Here is a 22,156-nt window from a genome sequence, read left to right on the forward strand (position 1 = left end):
ATATATTTCTTCTAAACTTAATTGGTTACTCCCTCTACTCTTGAAGAGGATTAATAGATCATATTGTTTACCTTTCAAATTTCAAGAGTGTTGTCTTCAAGCTAATCCATCTATCTGTTAAATAAGGCCATCTCTAAGACACCTATTGAGTGTTTTAGAACAGTGCACTCCCCACATATTGTCACAATAACACTTTAGTGTTCCCGAGAGCAAGTCTGGTCTAACAGATGCTATTATTTTCAGCTCAGTAGTATTTATTGCTGCCAACTGAGGCAACGAAATGAGTCATTCTCATATCGACAGACAGCTCCTTATTAGTTTACCATCTCCATGCGAGTGTGATGCCGTTTGTGTGCGACACCCCCTCCTGACCGCACAAGGTGGCACAGCAGATGGACTGAGACTGGCGGGATCAGAGGAATTTCCACAGGAACTACACAACCACTGTCATACATGCCGACATGCATAAAAAGCTAAGCACACAGTAAAGTGAACGTATACTCACAAGGTTTATTACAATGACTTACAAGGTTGATTAAAGACATGCGAACATCACCTGGGTTGCTGAAAATGTGACGATGCCTCGTTTGGAGCTGACTACAAGTCGTATAATATCAAAAAAGATTGCGCTCTCTAAAGAGCTGTGAATGCTTTCATGAAAACCATAAAAAGGACAAGAAAAGGGAGGAATGTTGGTAAATCTAAATTGCAGCTATAATTTTGCCCTGATTATGCTTGATTTGAAGATGAATTAAAGAGTGTTCCTCTCAATATTAAAAACCTAGTAATGTTTTGCTTTGCAACTTTAACACTGCAATATGCAATAGCGAAATTACCCAAATCTACTTTTGGCTTTCATTCTGTTTTATTCTTTTTTTTTTTTTTTTTTTTTTTTTTTTTTGACGATTTCAACAGCACACACTAATTAAAGCATATGATCTAAAAAGCATATGATCACAGACTTATTTTGGTTTTTAATGAATGTATATGCAATCAAGTCATAAACTTTGAATTTGCGTGAGTGGGTTTATAGCTGCTTCAGGTGTGTCCACATCAAAACATGCTATATACACCTCAGGTATATGCATGTTGCATGCGTGTCATTGTTGTACAAAGGTAACTCAGTCACGGAATTGCTCTGTTCAAGGTAAGAGTTGGCGGGCTTTTTTCTGCATTAATTACACTGAAAGGTGAATCAAGAAAGCGGAGATGGATCTATCTCTTAGGCTCAGGTCTTTCACTTTGTAATTCAAATGTGGGCAAATCTGGTGTTTTGGATGTTTTTAGGTGCTTCCTTGTGCCAACACACCCAGTTTTAGAAGCACAATTATCTCCTTAGATGGTCACCAAATTCTGCATTAACTTGCTGACTGCCTATTCAATGAAATCAGACGCTTACAAGCTAAAAATAAAATAAACTAATTCTAAAACCTACAGAACAAGCAGCTCCAGATGACAGGGATTTCATACATCTGTCGTAAATCAAAGAGTGCCATGACATCCAAAGACAATCAAATTGGGAATTGTTAAATGTACAGACTGAGGTGTTGTCTTCCATTCTAAGTACTACAGGTAAAGTTAGATAGTTGAACTGTACTTACCGCTAAGATTAAATTACTTTATATTTTAAGTCAAAGGTAGGGAATACTGAAACTCAGTATTCAACATGTTTTAGATGTTTCCCCACCAACACACTGGATTCCGATAGAGGAATTTCCTCCTCAGCCTGTCACCGAGTCCTGCACATACGTCACAATCAGCCAGTCTTTCAAATCAGTTGTGTTCATGCAGAAGTCATATCTGAAACATCCAGGACATCCTTGAAAACTGGAATTGCCCACCTCTGTTCTAAATCCATGCCTGCCATGGCATCAGTTCAGCAGCGCTGGCCTTTTGGAGAAATGAACACAGCTTTTAACTAACTGTGGAGAGCTGTCCCTCTCTGTGCCAAAATGCAAATCTGGCAGACGGCGGGAGCCAGATAGGAAGTAAGAGATGGAATGCAATTCAATGCAATGTGGAGCCCAGATGAGCTGGAAATGTCTGCAACTGTTAATTTGCCAGTTTGTGTGCCACTTGGTAAAGCTTTGAACGCACTTAGTGAGCTAAGAAGGGTATACACGTGATAAAGAGATGAAACCCATTTCCCATACATTTTTGCAGTTGTTTTAATGATGACCCCTAACAAATTCTTAAGGCTTTTGCTACAGCTATAATTAGTCAAAAAAAAGAAGATTCCATTCAACTGACTGCTAATCTCAAACTTGATGTTGTTTTTTGTTTGACATTTGTAAAATCCGTATCACGTTGGGCAACCAGTGCTAGGTTTTCTCTTTTCGAACCATGGCACAGAAAGGTCCCACAAAAAGATAGAGATTACGAAAGTTCAACTCAGCCCAGGGTAGTCATTGATGCTGTCTTCTCTCCCCCTGCCCCCTCCTCTTCCAGAGGAAGAGAGTACGGTACTCTGAGCTGGACTTTGAGGTAAGATCTCAAACCTCATCCACTGTCATAAGCCTGTCTCTGCTTTCTTGTGCTTCTGCCAGGACCTAAGTAACACATAGAGGAGCAAAAAGCATTGCTTAACCCCCAACCCCTACCTTTCCACCCTTGTCTCCCTTGCACTTGGAGAAATTAGTTTTTTCAGAGCTGTCTTACCCAGTATGCTGTTTCTACAACAAAGGCCCCAAATTGTTGGTCTGACATTTTATGCAAGAGGAAAAAAAAACAAAAAACGAAAGAGTTATGAAACTCATTTAGGAAAATGCCTCATGCCTCTGTGGGGTCCTGGTTGAAGAAACAGCTGATTAGACTGCTTTATTTGTCTGGATTGCCGCTAGTGTCTCCTGGGTCACAGCTACACTGTTTGACAAAAGTTGAGTTTGCTGGTTATATATGTGGGTATATGGTGGTTCGGCAGTGTATGTGCTTATGTTTATTATTATTATTATTATTATTATTATTATTACTTTGTCAGAAGGACCTCGCTGTCCTGTGAAACTCCAGTCTCTAGAATGTTCTCCACATACAACTCTTATTGCTTTTTGTAAATACTGCATCTTACTCTTGCTGTTGTTAAACCTTAACATTCACCTACAGCCTCAGAGGAATACAGCTCCCTCCATACTTATTGGCACATTTGGTAAAAAAAAAAAAAGTGGAGAACACAAAAGCCCAAAGGATAATTTATTTATGGTTGTAGTAGTCTACTCTTGATAAGACAAGAGATACATATGCAGTTTAAAATTTGTATTCTTTAATTTGAAAAATGTTCTGTGTTAATTTTTGCTTCCGACTATAAAAGATGGGGGGTTTTTTTGCCTGAACTTTTTTTTTGTGTGTTTACTGGACCATATACAGTACAGTAATGTATCATAATGATCCATCTTCAGTTTATTAGAAAGGAATCAAGTGCTGATATGTATATTATTGATATTGATTTGTGTATTTATATTTGAAGGAGTTCCGTTCTCTATCATACAGTGGGCACAATGGGGCTTCTCCACTTATCCTTCTATTTTTTTTCCACACCAAAACCACTTGAACTGTTTGTTGCTTAGACTCATCTCACATATCTCTGTTCCAGTTAAAGCCTTGGAGATAATAAGACAGAAGGCAAATTACTGACATGCTTCTTTAAAAAACACAGCTAGCATGTTGTCACAAAGGTTCGTAGGGAGACTAAATGACTCTGAGATGCCACTCCTTGCAGCAGCTCGCTATTTCCTCCCTTGTCATTCTTCTTTTGTGGAGAGAGAAAAAAGTGGATCTTCAATCCTATTTATACCTTATGAAAATAGAAAGTCATGGAATACTATTTAAAAGCTTCTTTTTTTAAAAAAAAAATAGCCATTTCATTGTTACCAATTCCTAATGGTTGAAGACTAGCACACGCATGTCTTAATCAAATGGCATATTGTTTAATCGTTCCCATTTTAATACAAATTGCCCTAACTGAAAGTAGAATTTTTAGGCTTTTTTTTGTTTGTTTTTTTACTCAAATACATTTTTTACACTTCTTTACCATGGAAGCCAGTAGAAGTGGAGGACACTATATTCTTTTTATGGAGGATATAACTGATGAAAATAACTCGGCCAGTCTTCTGGGGAGCCCAATTGTTTGAGTTCAAAATCGGCTACTTTCCTATTTTCTATTCATACTTTGTGAATGGCGGTGGTTTATGAGATATTTCACACTTTCACTGGATTTCATGTCTTAAAAGTTAAACCGACCTCAATGAACAATTCTTTATATATTTTTGCACTAGTACATTCAAATGTTTACTTTAAATAAATAAAATAAATAAGGTGCTCATTTACATGTTGACACTTTCTTTTTACTGCATTGTGTGCATTTAAGGGTCATATGTCTTATATTTTGCCCACTGTAGTATCTTCAGTAGAGGTTGTAATTTAACATCAAACAAAACAAAAGAGGACATCATAGGGAGGCACCGGTAACTTTTGAAATGAGCACTGATGATGGTGGCTGTTCTCTCACTTAACTGCAGCCAGTCCTAAATATTAGTCTTGTCCTTAATTGGTTGGTTTGGTGGGTTGTGCAGGCATTTTGCCCCTGTGTCACTTTCAAACTCATAAAAGTGCTTCAATGATTACCTACTACACAGTCAATTCAAGACTACTTATTAACACACACTGACAAATATACTGTCAGTGAATTAGATTTCTGGATTTATTTGTCTTTGAGACGGACATATTAATAAGACGATTTTGACAAGTGCCTCTGGAGAGGATCAGACTGAATGTTTGCAGCACTGCATTGCAGTGGAATAAATTCCTGTCTATTTGAGACTTTTAGTGACTCTGACAAAATCTGGATTTAGCAGGGCCCCCTTTTTAGCTGGCACCAATCTGAATTAATGCCGTTTTTTGTCAGTCGCTCTAACCCTATTTTCAACTTAAAGGACTCTTCTGCAACAATCCCAGTTGCCAAATTCTAAGAGTGCTGAAGTGGATGACAGATGAGCATGAGTCAGCAATCGATCGGTCTGTCAGTGTCCCCCTCTAAATTCCCCTTTTCATGGCTGGCATCGCTGCAGTCCCCAATGCCTTCTTCACACATTCCACTGCCTGTTCTTACATTAACCTCCTGTCATGCAACCTCCATTCTTTTTCGTTTTCATCCTTTCTTTTATTTGTTCCTATTTGCTTCATTTTTGCTGTCCCTTCCTTTCTTCCCTTCCAGAAAGTGATGCACACTCGCAAAAGACATTCTGAGCTGTACCATGAGCTCAACCACTCGTCCAAGTTCCACACCATAGACAGGTATAACAGGGACCCAGCCATGTCCACATTCAAGGTAAGACTATTGTCCAGAAGCCAGATGGAAACCTAAATGCACCCTCACTGCCAGATACACGTCATCGCAACTAGGCATGGGTCGGTATGAGATTCTCAGCATGATCACCATGAGTAAAAGTACAACAAATTATTCGTGTTTAATTAAAAATGTATTTGACAACAATAATGTTAGCAGGTTTTCTTAGGCGGTCTTGTTTGACAATGTAAAATATTTGAGATCAGGAAATAAATTTAATATTAGACAAATACAAGCTGAGCAAAAGTGAGATTTTTTTGTTTTTTGAAATTATGATTACATCTAATTATGTAAAATAAAAAAAGTCATCCCTTCGATATCTTTTTTCTTTGGAAAAAGTTCAGTTTCTTCATTTTAGTAATTCCAGCTAACCTAAAACAAGAGACATTTGGTCTGATTTAATGTCATACAGTGAGAAAAAAAATATTTTGTACTTAAATATCTGGTTTCAACAGTAAAATCACTGTTGACACAAAGGCCTGTCACACATTTGCCAAAAAAAACATGACGACATAGATATTTGAGAAAATGTTCTGTGGACTGATTTGGGGGGGGAGTGGAAATTTTTGGAAGGCATACACATAGCTAGACCAAGGCATACACCAAGCGCAAAACAAACCCAGCATTTAGAACAAAACCTTCAGACGCATGGTGTGATGGTCCCGAACTGCTTTGGCGTTTCTGGACCTGGACATCTTGTTCTCCTGAAAAAGAATATCAAGCTGTCAGTTTGTGAGCTTAACCTCAAATGCAGTACTAGGATTGTGTACCAAACCATAAACACATTTGCAATACCGCCTTTCAAAGATTCTTAAAGCAAAATGGAGACTACGGCGTGGCCTAGTAAAATAATCCTGCTTAATTTCATGTGAAATGCTTTGCCTTCACCTTAAACAAGCCACTCAGGCATGAATACTCTCCAATATACCTTTTTTAAACCAATTCTGCAAAGAAGTTTGGGCCGAAAATCCTCAAAAGCAATGTAAAAGTCTAACTACCTGTTATTCCAATCCTTTGATGGTTGTTGTTGTTGCCAGGGTTAGTCCATCTAGTTATTAGACATAGTGAATAATTAGTTTTTTCACTTAAGACCAGGATAGTTTGGATAGCTCTTTCCGCATTAATGAATGAAATCATTATTTGAAAACAGCATTCTTATTTTCTGAGGTTGTTTTTGGCTGATACTAAAAGTGTATTTGAGTAGAAACATTTAAATGATACCAAAAAGTTTTTGTTGAAAACATACAGCTGGATGCTTATACTATATGCTGTTCGCTTCGTCTGCATTTCCAAACTTTGACCGTTTTGCCCTTCGGAAACATTTCCAGACAATAAAACTGGTTTTCCTTCTAATCGAAGGAAGGTAGTCGTCTTCTTTCAGGCAGCTGACCAACAGTGTCCATGGAAACAGTATGATAAATAGTTTTAAACCAGTAAAGTTTTTAAAACCTTCGCATGCACTGCTAACTGCAACCAACCCATGTCTACTAGAAATCCACAAATTCCCCTTCTTTCACGTGTGGACTTCACAATAAAGAGCAAATAATGATCACAAATGTACTTTCATGCATGAGTGAGCACAAAGTGTTGCATATTTGCATGGTTGTGACTCTACAGCTCTTGCTATATTCATACATATTCCAAACTGGTCTTCTAGTAATTTACAAACATGAGGTACTTATGAAAACATCTGTATTCACTCTATTAGTTTAAAAATCCTATATAGGAGCAGGGAAAGTAACACAAGCGGTGCCTGGTTTTTTGATACCATTCGATTTATTAACTCTTGTTTTTAATATTACTAACCATGAAGAATTGAACAATAACCACCTATAAATGTTTCTTCGGAGGCACATTCTGCTCCATCTTTCATACTGTACATTAATTTTATACCTGATATAATTGGCTTAAGCTCCATTCATTCTCACTTATGACTGGCGCCTTATTAAATTGCTATCAAAAGAGACGATCGCAGGAGCAATCAATCATAGCTGGTTAATGAAATTCAAATTTTGCAATTCGAAAGCTGCAAAATAATTTGTCGCTCGTACCAAACCACTGCACTGTAAAAAAATTGTGCAAAAGTGACACACGTCTTCTTGTCACTACAACTTCTCTGTCACTTTTTATGTTGAACTGTTTTTTTTGTGTGCGTGTGTGTGTGTGTGTATGTCTTTTGCTTTGTTCTGTAATTTACTGTCCTTTGAAGTGTCTCCGATTGTGCGGTGGTGTAAGTTCACCTTTTACACTCGAGACACAGAAGCATCTTTGAATCATTAATACCCAATTAGCAGCAGACGAAACGGCCCCGGCTTGCTCTGCACTGACCTTCGGAGGGCCACTTTCATTACGTTTTAAACACACGCCACCACTTCACTCTTCTGCCGAGCGGTAGCACGGAGGAGCTGTGATGAGTCAGTCGGCCGCGCTACAGCGTAGCTTCCCCCTGTCATCAGCGGCGTGCTGGTTCACATCGAATTCACACCAGCAGGAAGGGGACAGAGGCCGGTCTGACATCCCCCATATTTCCCATGTTACGTCGTGACACACACATGCTGTGCAAACAGACACACTTGCATGCAAATATGACTCTCCTTTCCGATCCCTGAAATTTTTCTTCTTTATTCACTCATTTTTTTTCAGCGACTTGAACACAATTTTCAGAAGAGTATGCTGACTCACAAGTGACTCCTGCCAAGCAAATATTTTATCGAAGAATGAAAGAAATATATATTTATAAGAAGAGCAAAAACCTCCAGCAAAAAAGCATCCGTGACCTTTAAATCATCTCACCTTTTTCACAACACAACCTCGAACTTCAGTGTATTTTGTTGGAGTTTTCTGATTAGACCAACAGTTATGCAGAATTGAGAAGTCAAAGGAAAAGTGCACCCTTTTCGAAACGTTGACTGCAAATGAGACTTTTTATAGCCTTCTTCCAAAAATTGCTATCATCTTGTCACTCTTCCGTAAAGGCCAAATTTGTTGAGAGCACAACTAATAGTTATCCTGTCAAGAAATTCTCTTACCTGAGCAGAGGATCCCTGCATGTCTAGCAGAGGTACCATAAGCCTCTTGGCTGCTTCTCTGATTGCTTCCCTTCTCGCCTGGCAGTTTAAGTGGATGGCCATGTGTTGGCAGGTTCTCCGTTTTTCTAAACTCTTTCCGTTCTTCCATGGTTCCAAGGTTCTCTGTGAACCGTTTTAAAGTTTGTGGAATATTTTTATAGTTTAATGATGATTTGTCTTATTTTTTCTTCTCCTAACCCTTACTCCTGACTTGTATGCTTTGTTCTGTGGTCTTTATAATACTGTTGGTTTGCTAATGTTATCTTGAAAGAAAAGAAAAACTGAGCCTTTCACAGAGCAGCTACTTTTATTCTGGGATTAAATAACACAGGTAGTTTTGGGGGATAGCTCGAGCGAAAATCATGCACTGCACTTTTAAAATATAAAATCTCCCAAAAATACACTGAGGCTTGAGCAAAAGAAAAGCATATATATATATACGTATATATATAGGAAATGTTACATTTTGTGCAAGTCACTCTATATTTAAAGGTTCTCATCACCTGCCTTGCAGCATACTAATACCTCGCGGTGAGTTTAGTGTGTTTTTGTTATGCTCAGATGGAAAATCAGTTCAACTGAAAAATAGTCACATTTAAGCCATTCAAGAGAAACTGCACAACACACTTTCTTCCCGTTATTGACACGAGGAGGTCTGAAGTTGTGAAATGAGAGGGCAACATGGATCTGGCTTCTGCTTTCAAACCCATTATGTTAAAAATAAGTAGGCAGTCCACTTAAGTGTTAATAATTACATGGATAATGCTATCAGTGTCAGGCCTTTGACGGGTCCCAGCTTGAGCTCAGCTCCGCTGTTGTCAACATCTCACTTTGAGAGTCACCCCCAGACACGGACATGCTGACTATACAGTAATTATGGCGATAAGTGTGTGTGTGTGTGTGTGTGTGTTGGTGTGAATAAGTGCATTTTGATACCCCCTCTTATTACAGCGCCATGTACATGTATCCATGTGTATTCTTTTCTTCTTCTTTTTTTTGTCTTTGTATTTAGTTTGAGATCTGAGTGATCTGAGTGAGTGATCTGCACGACCACATGTCTGGGGCACGTCGACTTTTCTTATCCATTAATGATAACATGAGTAATGAGAAAATCACTCCCATTGTAATGTGTTTGGTATTATCTGTCATTTTTACAGATGCAAAGTAAAAAGTTGAAAAGCAATTATAACTCAATTTTTTATTTTTTTTTTTCCCAAAGTTATCTTCTCATGAATGGACGCTTAACATACTGTCAAATTTAAAACTTGCTCCCGTCTTCTTATGGCTAATTGACTGTTTCTCCAAAGAACAAGCTCTGTTGCATATTTTAATGACAGCTTACGTGACAGATCCAGACTAAACTACTGAAAAGACAACCGTAGGTTTCCTCAACTTTCCTAATGACGAGTCATCTAAAGTTTAACCGTACCTCTAAAAAAAACTTTAATATTGTTTGACTTTTGCAGGTATCTCTCTTTCTCTCTCTCTCTCTCTTTCTATCTCTGATTAAAAGTGACAAAAAAATCAACCACCAGTAACCCCTTTAACCACCTCAACAGGTGCCCCCTCCCCCACCACCGAGGCACAACACAGAGCCATCGCTAGCACGCAGGCCATCTCTTGTTTACAAAGAAAGTCAACGTAAGGCAAAGTAAAACCATTATAACCTTCACCAAATAGAGCTCCACTTACTTTAACTAAAACGTAGTCATGAAACTGATGTACTACATGCAACTGTGTACAGTACATCTTGTAGTTTGCCAACGTTTGTGTGTACTCATGGATTTCCACACTTGGTTTATTTATTTATTTATTTATTTATTTTTTTGAGTAGTAGCTGTGACTTGGCCTGTCAAGCTTTAAGCTTTTCCACCTCGGAGATTTGACTGATGTGAGCTAAACTCTGTGCTGACATTGTGTTTTCTTAAGGTTTATATGGAAAAACTCGAGAAGGCTAGCCAGCTAAGATAAATTGATTGCTTTCAATTAAATGATGCAGAATAAGAGATTGTGTTAGAATCTCCACAGGGCGTTAATCTATGCAAAGTAAATAATTCCATCATTAGATTGAATATTCACAACTTGCAACATGTGTGAACTTTGTGTGAAAAAAAAAATACAATTATACAAAGTTGATGGAAGGAATAGCTCTGAAAAGGCCCAATATAGTGCTATCATATTACAATTTTAGATGAGTTAGTTAGTGCCTGAGTTCCTTGTTCACCAGCATCCATCCATTGTTCCAAAAAAGTTAGAAGATCCTTTTTTTTGCTGCAAGGTAAAAGTGCTACTAGCCGAGCCACCATGCAGCCTTGTTCACCAGCATTCTTCAGTAAAAAGGATATTTTGACAACTCGGATACAGGCATCTTCTTAGAGATCTAATATGACAAGACTTGGTGTGTTTTTGTTTTTAAAAATAAAACATCTCATGAGATTAATAAGGATCATAACTAGCCCAATACGCAGGTGAACAAAGCCACTGCTTGTGGCCACCAAACAAATTGGCACCTTTCATAAATGCTTGAAATTTACCACAGACCAACTTGTAACATGTTATTTGTTTGCTGAGAATAAGCATACTGTTACATTTGATCTGACAGTTTCACTGTAAATAAGATTAAAAAATAAAAAAATTTAATTTAAGATTTGTACTAATTTGGAAGTGTACTTTGTAAAGTGCAAAGAATAGTATTCAGTGTTTAATTGTTGTGTTAACGTAATTCCAGTCTGGTGCTACGTTATCTGACGTTCCAATTTTTGTGCTTGAGTTTGTTTGCAAAAAACATCTTGAAAAAGTAATAACCCATCATTAGTGATTTCTTTTAAGCCCATCAAATTAAACTTGGGCCAATCTCCCAGGTTTCACTGAGTCTATTTTTAAACACTGTTATTTGAGGGCCACCTCTGTTGAGGAGGTTAAAAGCAACCAGTAAATTATGTACAATCAAAGCGCGCAGCTGAAAGCTTGACAGTGTCTGTGTGAAACAGCATATTTACTTCAACATTATTTACTTTTAAATGTGTAACTTCTTTTTACAAATCTTTACTGATTGTAACAACAAACAGTGGCAGACTACAGTTCTTCTTCATGTAGCATTTCATCTGATCTACCTGTCACAGTGTTTCCTCATTGTGAAGTGATTGTATTTGATTAGGTGTAATATTTTAGGTGTGCATAGTGCTGTGGTAGTATTCCAGTTGAGTACATCATTACCAAAACCCCACATGCTTCATGTTTTAAAATTCATGTTAATTCCTCAATCTGTAGATATACATTCAAAAAGTTTAACTTGTATAGCAATGATTCAACAACAGAATTATCCTCAGGTAATGGAAAAAAAAAATTAGTTTTTTTTTTTTCATTTCTCGTGTTTGTTTACATATTTGTGTGACAGTCTTTGTATTAATTATGACAGAGTCAAATTTCTAAATACCATAACTCGGTTATAAATCTGTTCTAACACAATAATCTATTCAAAAACCACTTTATAATCACATCATAAACCATAATATTCTGCCCATTAGGTTTCTTGTTAGAATAAAAGGGAGTAACAATTAGCACCTAATATGTATGCAAATGAAAGAAGGAAACAATTAGCAGGCACCCACAGAAGACCTGATCCTTTTATACAGATCAGGTAAGATCTGTTGGTTGTGTTTAAGAGATGAGTGGATGTCAGAAACATGAGCAAGTTTTTACATCTTTTTACACAGATTTTTAAGGTAGTTCTCCTCGGTACATGCCCCCCCACCCCCACCCCCACCAGTAAAAAGCGTAACATCCTTACTCTTAAGTTTTTTTCTTTATTTTGTTTTGCTTGTTTCACATTTCCATTACCATCTTTGGATCCCACTCTCATTTTTCTCCTGTGAACTCAATAATACCAGATGACTGGTCATGTCTGTGGTTGCCACCGACACCGCCAGAGGCCGTGGTAAAACACGGAGAAATGATGGGGAAAACATGAATGGAAAGAATACAGTAAATAACATTTCTATGGCTCATTGTTAAAAATGATCTTTACATTAGAGATAGCTAAACTAAGTGTATTGTCCTAGAAGAAATACTGTACTAATGTTGCCCTGTATCATTCACCATCTATAGGCGTTGTTACAAACATTTTTAGTTGCTCGTTTGTTTCTTATCACAAATGGTGACTCACTCAAACCACCACAGTAAGTCATTGCATTCAGCCATCTAAACATGGTAATGGATTGGTTTAATTCAACTCAAGGACCACAATGGCATTTAATATACTTGGAATGTGACATGATTGCCGGTGCCAGATGTGGTGGCCTGAGTATTACAGAATCTTCTAGTCTACTAGAGGAATTTGTACTTACACATCTCTAAAAACATTTATTGAACCATCAAGACCTCTCAAGGTATAATCGCTCGGGGCTACATTCAGTATTTAGATGTAGCTATCAGGATCAGAAACAATGAAAATAAAAAGGACAGTATGGATGTATTTTATCTTGTCCCAGCATTTAGGAATTGTAGTAGTGTGATGGTGTGCAGGTTGTTTTCTCGACACACTTTGGGACACACCTTAGAACCAATTGAAGATCTCTGAAACGCCACATCCAACCAGTGTATTGTTGTTGACAATGTCCATCCTTCTCAGTAACCACAAGGTAGCCATCTTCCGATAGCTCTTCCAGGCAGAACAGTGCATCGTGTCTTCTCAAACTGACCATTTTAAAGATGACATTGAGTTCACTGTATTCCAATTGCCTCTACCAGATTGCAATCCAACAGAGCACCTTTGGGAATTTTGCAACAGCTGCGAGATTTTGCATCATGGATGTGCAGTCAACACAATTCCAGCGTCTACCTGATGGTATGACACTGATGTGGAGTGAAATCTCTGAGGAATACTTCTGATACCTTGTTAAATGTACTTTTGAAGAAAAACTGCTGTTCAAAAGGCAAAAAAAAAAGGGAACTAACTGGTAAGCAGTAGATAGTAATGACACTGGTGAGTGTACATTATTAATTCGACAAGACATGAAGCCGTTTTGCATTCTGTAAAACTAGCCTCCACTTCTGTGTTAATGTACTTCATCAACCCCAAAAACAGCAGCCGCTGACCTGGAATCAAGTGTTTTATGACATGCATGCATTATTGTCTGTTCCGATTTAAGAATCCTCTCGGCACTGAAAATACTTGTAAAAACACTCTGTTGAAGTGGACACTGAGTGGGGCTTCGCATTAACCCTAATGGTAAAAAAAGCACATTCAAACCATTCTCTGCTTTAGAAACATGTGCTGCTGGAGGCTGCCATATGACCAGCATATGGATCGAGTCCATTTTTAAATTGTGTATTCCACAATAGAGACAAGGATGCAAATGGAGCCATCCGGGGTTAGCAAAAGAAGGCGTAGATGCGAAGTGTACCTAACACCGTATTGCATTAGTGTCTGCGCTTCTGTTAACATTTAGAGCAGCTTCTTAGCCTCTGTCGCTGTGGAATTAGCCTGCTGTTTTCCATCCTTCCACGGAGTTCAGAAGGTCAAAGCACAAATTTGCATGCAGAGTCCGATGATGCAGTGTTTTTGCCATGCTGTGTGTGGGATGGAGAGGTGGGCGTGTATGTGAGAGTGTGCAATAGAGTTTCCATGGCATAATGGCTTGGCTGATGTAGTTTTTATCTTTCTGAAACTCTCCTGTCATGTGCTGTGTTCCTGATTAAATGAAACCAGGGCCTCTGCGGATAATGGGGAAAAATCCGGTTTAAGCTAAACACAGTTGGAGAAAGGGTTTCAAAGTGTTTACCTTGTTGTCAGAAAGTAGGTATGAGCAGGAACAGTAAGCAGAGTTTCAATATTAGGCAAACCATTCAGCAGGTGAGTAAATGGTGATTTGTTCCTTTACAAATGAAAATACTTTACTTTCCCAAAAGCATGGAGGTGCTTGTTTTCACACACAGATGAATAATGCCCGCACTTTGAAGCTATACCTGCTTTAGCTCTTCTTGGATGGATATCTACAAGGTTTAGAAATGTGTTTATGAGTTGTTTTCTTCCAGGAGATCATGTGTGAGTGAGGTCAGATATCGTTGTTGGACTAAAAAACCTGGATTGCAATCTCCACTTTAATCCATCCCAGGGGTGATCTGTTGGGTTGAGTTCTGGACTCGGTACAGGCATGTACATTTTTGTCTGTCTGGACCTTTCTTTGATCACAGTGGTCACATTGAATCTGGACGAGGCCATTGATAGACCGTTTCCACATAGTTGGGAGCATGAAATTATTCAAAGATAACTTTGCAACATTAGTCACTCCAAGAGCTGCTACAGTCCAATCCAAATTCACCCATCTTCCTTAAAATGTTCCAGCACTCTTTCACCACTGTTGTTAGGCAACTCAATGTTTAGTGTCATACCCAAGAATGCTTTGAAATGTGATAAATGTAAGCTGGATTCAAACTTGCAACCTAGAAAATGCCAGACCACTACTCTTTGCAATGAGACGCTGCAGAGTTAAAAAAAAAAAAAAGTTATTTTAAATTTAACTAAAAGGCCCACAAACCAATCCGATGCCATAATTCTTTCTACGCTAAAGTTTCTATTTGGCACACTGGAGTCAGGCTGTGATTTTCCATCAAACCATTAAACTCAGACTTGTCCTTTGGTTTGCTAGAAAGAGCAACTGGATTTGTTATTTAGTTAAGAACACATCCTGTCTCCCAGCACAGAGTGAAATAGTTTACACCACACCAATGACGTAAAGTTTGGTTTTGTTAGCCAACCTGAGGCCTCAGGCGTTTTGAAAATAATAGGAAATAACTCTGGAGACAGCTGGCAACTTCTGAACACTATGCATCTCATCATGAACTGCCATCTCCAACTCCCACCCACTACTCATTGATTTTGTGTTGCCTACAACTACAAGGCTGACTTGCTGTTCTTTTAAATGGATTCCACTTTGTGGACAAACAACTGAAATTTGAACGTCATTTTTGGTGGTAAGAAAATTTTGCAAGTGCCTCAAGGTACTACAATAAGGTTCATTGAACTCCCGAGAGCTAATTATTCTTTAACAAATGTTAGCAGAAGCAGTCTTCACGCCCAGTTGGCTTATTTTATATATCTATGACCATGGAAGTGATTGGAACATCTGAAGTCAATGATTTGTCGGGTGTGTCGATACTTTTGGCAATATTGTGTTTGGGTATGGATTTCCTACAGAGAATGTTGATTGGATTGTATTAAACAGAAGTAAGACTGATCCATCCACAGCGCCATTGGTGCCTGTTATCAATATCCCAGCAATGGTTTTTTTGGTTGCTGTGTAGAAAATATCATTTGCTGAACGTAGCAGGTAAAATGAAGTTGCATTATTTTAAATCATAAAGACTGTGTTTTTTTGTTGATTCGCTTAGAGCAATTTGCAAGCACTTACAAGCCTCCAAGTCTTGATAGTCAATTTGCTGGCATTAAGCTGAGGGGTTCCAATTTCACAAACCAGCAATAAAGCAAGTCCAGCCCTCTTCTCGCTCTTCATATCTCATTCCCCTTTCTATTCGTTCTCACAGCTTGACATTTTCAGTCTTGGCGTCTCCCCTCATTTATCCATTTCTCCCTCCAACCTCAGCCCTCAGCGGCACGTTTGAGGGATTAATTGAATAATTAATTCTTCTCATTAGCTTGTTTTTAATTATTTCCTTACCCCCTTTTCTGTGCCGTGTATAAACTCATCATCTGTTTTTTTTTTTTTTTAAATTGCCCATGAAAACCGCGGGCTGTCGCGAGTGTAGCCTTAGCCGAATGGCTTTATCGGTGACTCCTAATGAGAGGGCGAGAAGACCAGGCGGAACCAGCCTGACATCGGCTTCGTGCACCGACAGCCATAATGTTAATTTAGCTCATTTAGTGTCCTTGGGCCAATTAAAAAAAGGTGAAAAGGTCCCAGTCACCAGCTGGAGATGCTTTCTGTTTCGAAAAACCGGTCTTGGATTGCACAGGGACTGGACAGCAGCAAACAGAGCGTATGTTGCTGATTGCTCATTTGTTTGCAATGTTTTGAGCTAATTAAATTTATGTTTCCTACATTCACCAGATGTTGGCTCCTTTGAAAGACCTTATTACTTTTAACACAGTCTCTTTCCTTGCTAAGTGGGTAAAATGGTGGGCAAATGGACTTTGTGTGCTTCCTAATGAATAATGCCAGTATTGAACGTAGATTGTATTGTTAGACTACACAATAATGGAATCAGACCCGAAGCCCAACTGACAACTGTAATGTGACCGCAATGTTCTGGCATCCTCTCAGTTTGCTCCTCTATCCTAGATGTTGCTTTCATTTTGTTTGTGTTTGAATGTCATTTAAGTTTGTTGTTTTTCTTTTTAACATCACAACCAATGTACTGTCTTATGCCTTATTGCTATATTTTATTAATTTCTTCTCTTTTTCTTTGTTTCCTTTGCTGTTTCATTTGCTTTGTTCACTGACTGAGCCTTTGTGTTGCATGCTTGTCATGTCGCAGTTTGATCGTAGCCACACAGTCAGCAGCACCATGGGCATCCAAGTCAACAAAGGTAAAGTTAACCCCACTTAACCCCTCCATCACCTTTCTGACCCCATCATTTCTCTAAGTCCCATTGCTCATCCGCATCCAGACATGACTTTCACTTCAGCTGTTCAAGTTCTAAGTGGACTTTATGTGGCTAAGGATGGGCCTTGCCCATCGACGCTGTGGTAGAGGCTTGTAGAAACTGCTTTAGATGTTTGTGTCATGGCATTATATCTCTGTGTGAACTCTTCAGCCATTTCCCTAAAGCTGTTCTCTTTAATTCACTCACTCTTGCATCTTACCGTATTTCCTCGTCTGTTGCTGCAATAAGATGAACATGTACATATTTTATTCAAAGTCTATGCTTTCAGTAACATGACACTACAAAAAAGGATTTTTTTTTTTTTCACAAAAATAACCTTGTGATTATATGCATTATTTGTAACCTATAGGGTTTCATTAAATTGGAAAATACAATAGTGTTACGACCCGTCTAGGGGTGGCCGGATCATAACATGAAAGGTCCCTCCTCGTCCCATCCCAAACAGCCAACACATACAAAGTTAAACATTTTACAGTGATATTTATTAAAAAATATATATGTATTTGATTTAGATATGACAGAAAATGGAGCATATAACTTCAGAATGAGCTAGTGCCAAAACAACAAACAAAAGAAACTATCTAAATAATAATCAACTTACCTAACTGGAAATAAATAAACCAAATGACAAAACTTACCTCCCTAACTAAAAAAACAGGAAAGAACTAAGGCAACAGAAATGGCAGCTCACTCCTACAAACTCCAAACCAAGATGTCTAACAAACAAAACAAACAGTGTGGCCGGTTGAGATGAGCAGAGGAGGGATCCTTCAGGAAGTCCACGTCAGCCGCTTTTATACTCGTCACATCTGGGAAGCCACCAATCGGACGTCCCCCGTCGTCCTCCAGGCACCAATCAAAAACAAGTACCTGCACACTCATTTACATGACCAAATTGAACGACCCCAGTCATAACAATAGTGTTTTGTTTTGTTTTTTAATCTCTGATACTCACCTAAAAAGCTGTGTAATAAATACATGCTGTAAATTTCATGCCATTCAAACTCCAATAGACCTGACACTATGAAGTAAATGTCGATTAGTTCATAGTTTGTTTTAGGATGCCTGGGAAATGAAATGGCAGCAACTGGCACAAAAAAGGACATGGATAAGCAAGTTTCCCCCACATTAACAGGAAAAACGTCTGGTCTTTATTCAACCTTGTTAGTCACAGTTTTGTTCATATAAATTTTTTCCATGATAGTTGATGGTAGATATGGACATGCTTTGACAGTTTCTTTTTACATGTTCCCTGATTTATGTAAATCAACACTCTTGTCTAAGAGATGCCCTGTGGTGTCACTTTATAATTACACAACAGAAAAAATTAAAAAGGACATTTTTTCTTTGAAAGTTGTAAGAGCAATCTAAAAATGTGACAAAACTTCACAGGAAATGTCATATTTGTTCAACTTTACTACACCTTAATCTATTGTTACTAGTTCTTCTTCAATAGCCATAAGACAAATTAGCTTTGAAAGGCATACTGTTATTTTACACACATTTTTTATAGTGCCCTTTTTTTCAATGCCGTCTTACATCATAAGCAGCTGTTCTAAAAAGGCTGTCAGCATGCAGTGTCATTAGTTGTCTTTCACAAACAAATTAAATGAGGACACTCATTTAAAGAGTTTTTTTTTGTTTCAAGCTTTTTTTGTTATTATTTTTACAAAAAAAAACCCTGAAAAATGCTGTGGCAGAAAAGGAGGACCCACAGTCAATGTGGTCAATATTAAACACAGCAGTGAATCAATTGGAGCATGCTCATGGGGAAAGCTGGGCTTTGGTGAGTACAAATGACTGTATGATGATCACAATCGTCTTGTCAGCACCGTTACCAAGAGCACTGCAATGCAAAACGGCGCTTCTACTCGTGTTTTCTTTTATTTTTCTGTTTCCCCGTCTTCACTGCCACTGCTACTCTGACCTACCAGCAGGGAAACACCTGTTACTTTACAACAGCTGTCCAGGTTGCAAGCAAAGTGGACACAAAGACCACCCACAGACAAGCAAGCAAGCCACAACAAGAATAACAAAAGATAAGACTGCAGAGGTACAGCAGGATAAGTGAGAAGACATACAGATTCGGCAACGGCACTTTATAGACTGACTTTAACGTTGTGTGTGTTTAAGATTTGCATTGAAAAATCAGAAGCACATATTGTAGAGAAGGCATTTGTTTGTATTAACAGACACAATTATTGTTCCCTCTCAACTTCTTTCACATACATTAGCTGCAAAGTCTCTAGCGCTCTTAGAAATTCATTGCAGATGGCTTTCTGCTAACACGCGTGTCTGTTTTATCCCTTTTTCCCCATCTCATGTAGAACTCGTTCATTTCTCAAACCGACAAATTTACTGCTGTGACTACAGAGCCTAGCAAAAGTATTCCCAGATCTTACATTTCTTTTCATTACAGCCACAAGCTCCAAGGTATTTTAGTGGGATTTTTATGTGGTACACAGCCAGAAAGAATTGTCCGACTTCAAAAATAATTGTTCAGTGGAAGGAAAATGATACAAGATTTTCAAAATGTCTAACATGTGGTCTACATTTATATTAAAACTCAAAGAGTTAGTGCGTTGTAGAGCAAGTCTTTTGGGAGTATGTCTCTGCCAGCTCTCTAGAGCTTGAAATTTTGCACATTTTTTTTCTTTGTGAAATAGTTCAAGCTCAGCCAGACTGATGGAGAGCCTCCTGTACTGTAAAATCTTGCCAGAGATTTTGAATTTGATTAAGTCTGGACTTTGACAGGGCAATTTTGACACATGTAAAGTATATGACACTGTATTATGGTCTCTCTGAATGTTTGTTTCTTGCTGACAGATTAACCTCCACCCAGTCTTAAGTCGTTTGCAGATTTACAGGTTTTCTTACAGGAAATGATTTCCTCTTTTCTTAAAAAGCATCTATTGTCTCCTTGCCTCTGAGCAGTGCTCTGTGAGATGTTCAAAGTTAGGAATAATGTACTAATGCTGCTCTAAATTTTGCCTGACCTTTACATCCAACATGTTTAAAGCACTGAGATCTTCTAATCCACCTTTAACTATAAAGCAGTTTAAACAACTGGCACAAGAACAAAGTACTTTATAGTATAGTAAAACACTATGCTAAAACAATATTAAAAAAAAACCCCAGAAGAAATCAACTAAAAACAACAAGGATAAAAATGTGAAGCATATACAGTGCAGACCAAAAGTTTGGACACACCTTTTAATTCAATGAGTTTCCTTTATTTTCATGACTATTGACATTGTAGATTCATACTGAAGGCATCAAAACTATGAATAACACATGTGGAAATATGCACTAAACAAAAAAGTGCAAAACAACTAAAAATACCCCTTATATTCTAGTTTCTTCAAAGCAGCAACCTTTTGCTGTGATTACTGCTTTGCACACACTCTGCATTTTCTTGATGAGCTTCAAGAGGTAGTCACCTGAAATGGTTTTCACTTCATAGGTGTGCCCTGTCAGGTTAAGAAGTGAGATTTCTTGCCTTATAAATAGTCATGAAAATAAAGAAAACCCATTGAATTAGAAAGGTGTGTCCAAACCTTTGGTCTGTACTGTAGATCTAACAGTTGTTTGCATAAAAGCAGTGTAGGAGCTATAAGAAAAATACGTTTTTCCCATGTTGTACTGACAGTGAAATAATCTGTCACTACTTTTCCATCTATAATAGATAATAATTGACTTAAATCATCCACCAATATCTTGCTGATGAGTCAATTGTAAGCTAACTTTGCCTTTTTTCAAGTGTACTAATATCTTTTCATTAGAAACTAGATCAAAAGATTTTGTATTTTTGGAGTGAGTGAAAAGCAGTGCAATGGTTTTTAAGTATAGAGTCAATTGGGAGTAAAGAAGAAGGGACCTAGACTAAAACTCTGTGGGACACCACACAACAGAGGAGCACAGAGGAGGACATGTGGCCACCAAGATTTATTCAAAAACGTTTCCTCCACCAAGTAGGACCTGAACGACTTCAGTACTGTCTGTGATCTCCACCCACTTCTGCAAGCAAGAATGAAGATACCTAATCCACTGTATCAAAAGTAGCTGTAAAATCTGAAAGCACAAGAACAACACTGTCGCCACAATCATTTGTTAAGAATGTGTAATTAAAAAACTTTACAAGTACTGGTCTGGTGCTGTGTAAAGATTCAAAAACAAAATGGGAAAATCCCATTCCAGAAACACCATTAATTGGTTGTGTACTGTTTATTCAAGGACTTTGGAGGGGAAAAGTAGTTAAGAGACAGACCTGTAGTTGTCAAAAACAAAAATGCAGGATCAAGAGCTGGCTATTTAATAAGAAGTTGTACTACTGCATGTCTGAAATCCATAGAGGCCACAACTGACAACAAACTGTGATTTGCCAGTGCAAGAACCAGAGGCCAACTTGCGTCTAAAACGTCTTTAAAAAAGTCGACTGGGGACAGCATCATTTGGAGACCCTGCAGGCTTCAACTGAACAACAGTCACTTGAAGTGAGGAAAGTCACAGGTTCAAACCTGTCAAAGACAGCAGAGAAGGGATCAGAGACTGAAGGGTTGTGAGCAATAGAGATTTGAGCGCAGGCCGAGGGGAAAGTTTTCATAGACCACATAGCTTGATGCAGGCAGGCTATGGCACGATAAAAAAAGATTCATTAGTTTTAAACGATATGCAGGTATGATAGAATATTGTCAAAGTGATGCTTAGTTTTTGCATCTTTTGCAACTTTTTGATGATGCAGCACACTTTTAATGTCTTAAAAAGACACTTTCAGTTTGTCTTTTTTCCACTTGGCACACTCGTCTGACAGCTCAGGGCTTAGATTTAGTTTTAGGCTGCTTGGTTTTTAATGGAGCCATTGTGTCGCAAGTGTAGTAAAACAATGAGCTTAGCTCTTCAATCTGGTTGTAAAAAAAGTCTTACAATGTATAGGTGTGGGTAAAAAAAAAATTAGAAAACTCCTCAGCAATGGAGGAAGTCAAAACAACAAAACCACTTTGCAGCAGACCAAGGTTTAGCTGCGGTAAAATAAGGGAAAGTTAAAATAAGAACAGGCAGATGGATTGAAAATACAGCATCACAAATCTGTAGTTTGAAAGCAGGAAGACCATGAGGTTAATAGAT

At 38.1% G+C, this 22,156-nt stretch overlaps 1 protein-coding gene across 12 annotated transcripts in view; it reads left to right on the forward strand.

Moving 5' to 3' along the window:
* adgrb2 (adhesion G protein-coupled receptor B2) overlaps window positions 1-22,156 on the forward strand; it is a 264,272-nt gene that overhangs the window by 234,038 nt on the left and 8,078 nt on the right. For 9 of the 12 annotated variants that reach the window (XM_032580162.1, XM_032580163.1, XM_032580171.1 and 6 more), the window contains 2 exons: window positions 2,449-2,484; window positions 5,207-5,320. The exons of 1 other annotated variant lie outside the window; for it this stretch is intronic. In XM_032580162.1, coding sequence (XP_032436053.1) covers window positions 2,449-2,484; window positions 5,207-5,320 — 150 coding nt within the window. Of the gene's footprint in view, window positions 1-2,448; window positions 2,485-5,206; window positions 5,321-9,965; window positions 10,048-16,902; window positions 16,955-22,156 lie in introns of all 12 variants that reach the window. 2 more of the 12 variants (XM_032580166.1, XM_032580165.1) reach the window with 2 other exon arrangements.

The sequence above is a fragment of the Xiphophorus hellerii genome, chromosome 13, assembly GCF_003331165.1.
Source record: "Xiphophorus hellerii strain 12219 chromosome 13, Xiphophorus_hellerii-4.1, whole genome shotgun sequence".
Lineage (NCBI taxonomy): Eukaryota > Metazoa > Chordata > Actinopteri > Cyprinodontiformes > Poeciliidae > Xiphophorus > Xiphophorus hellerii.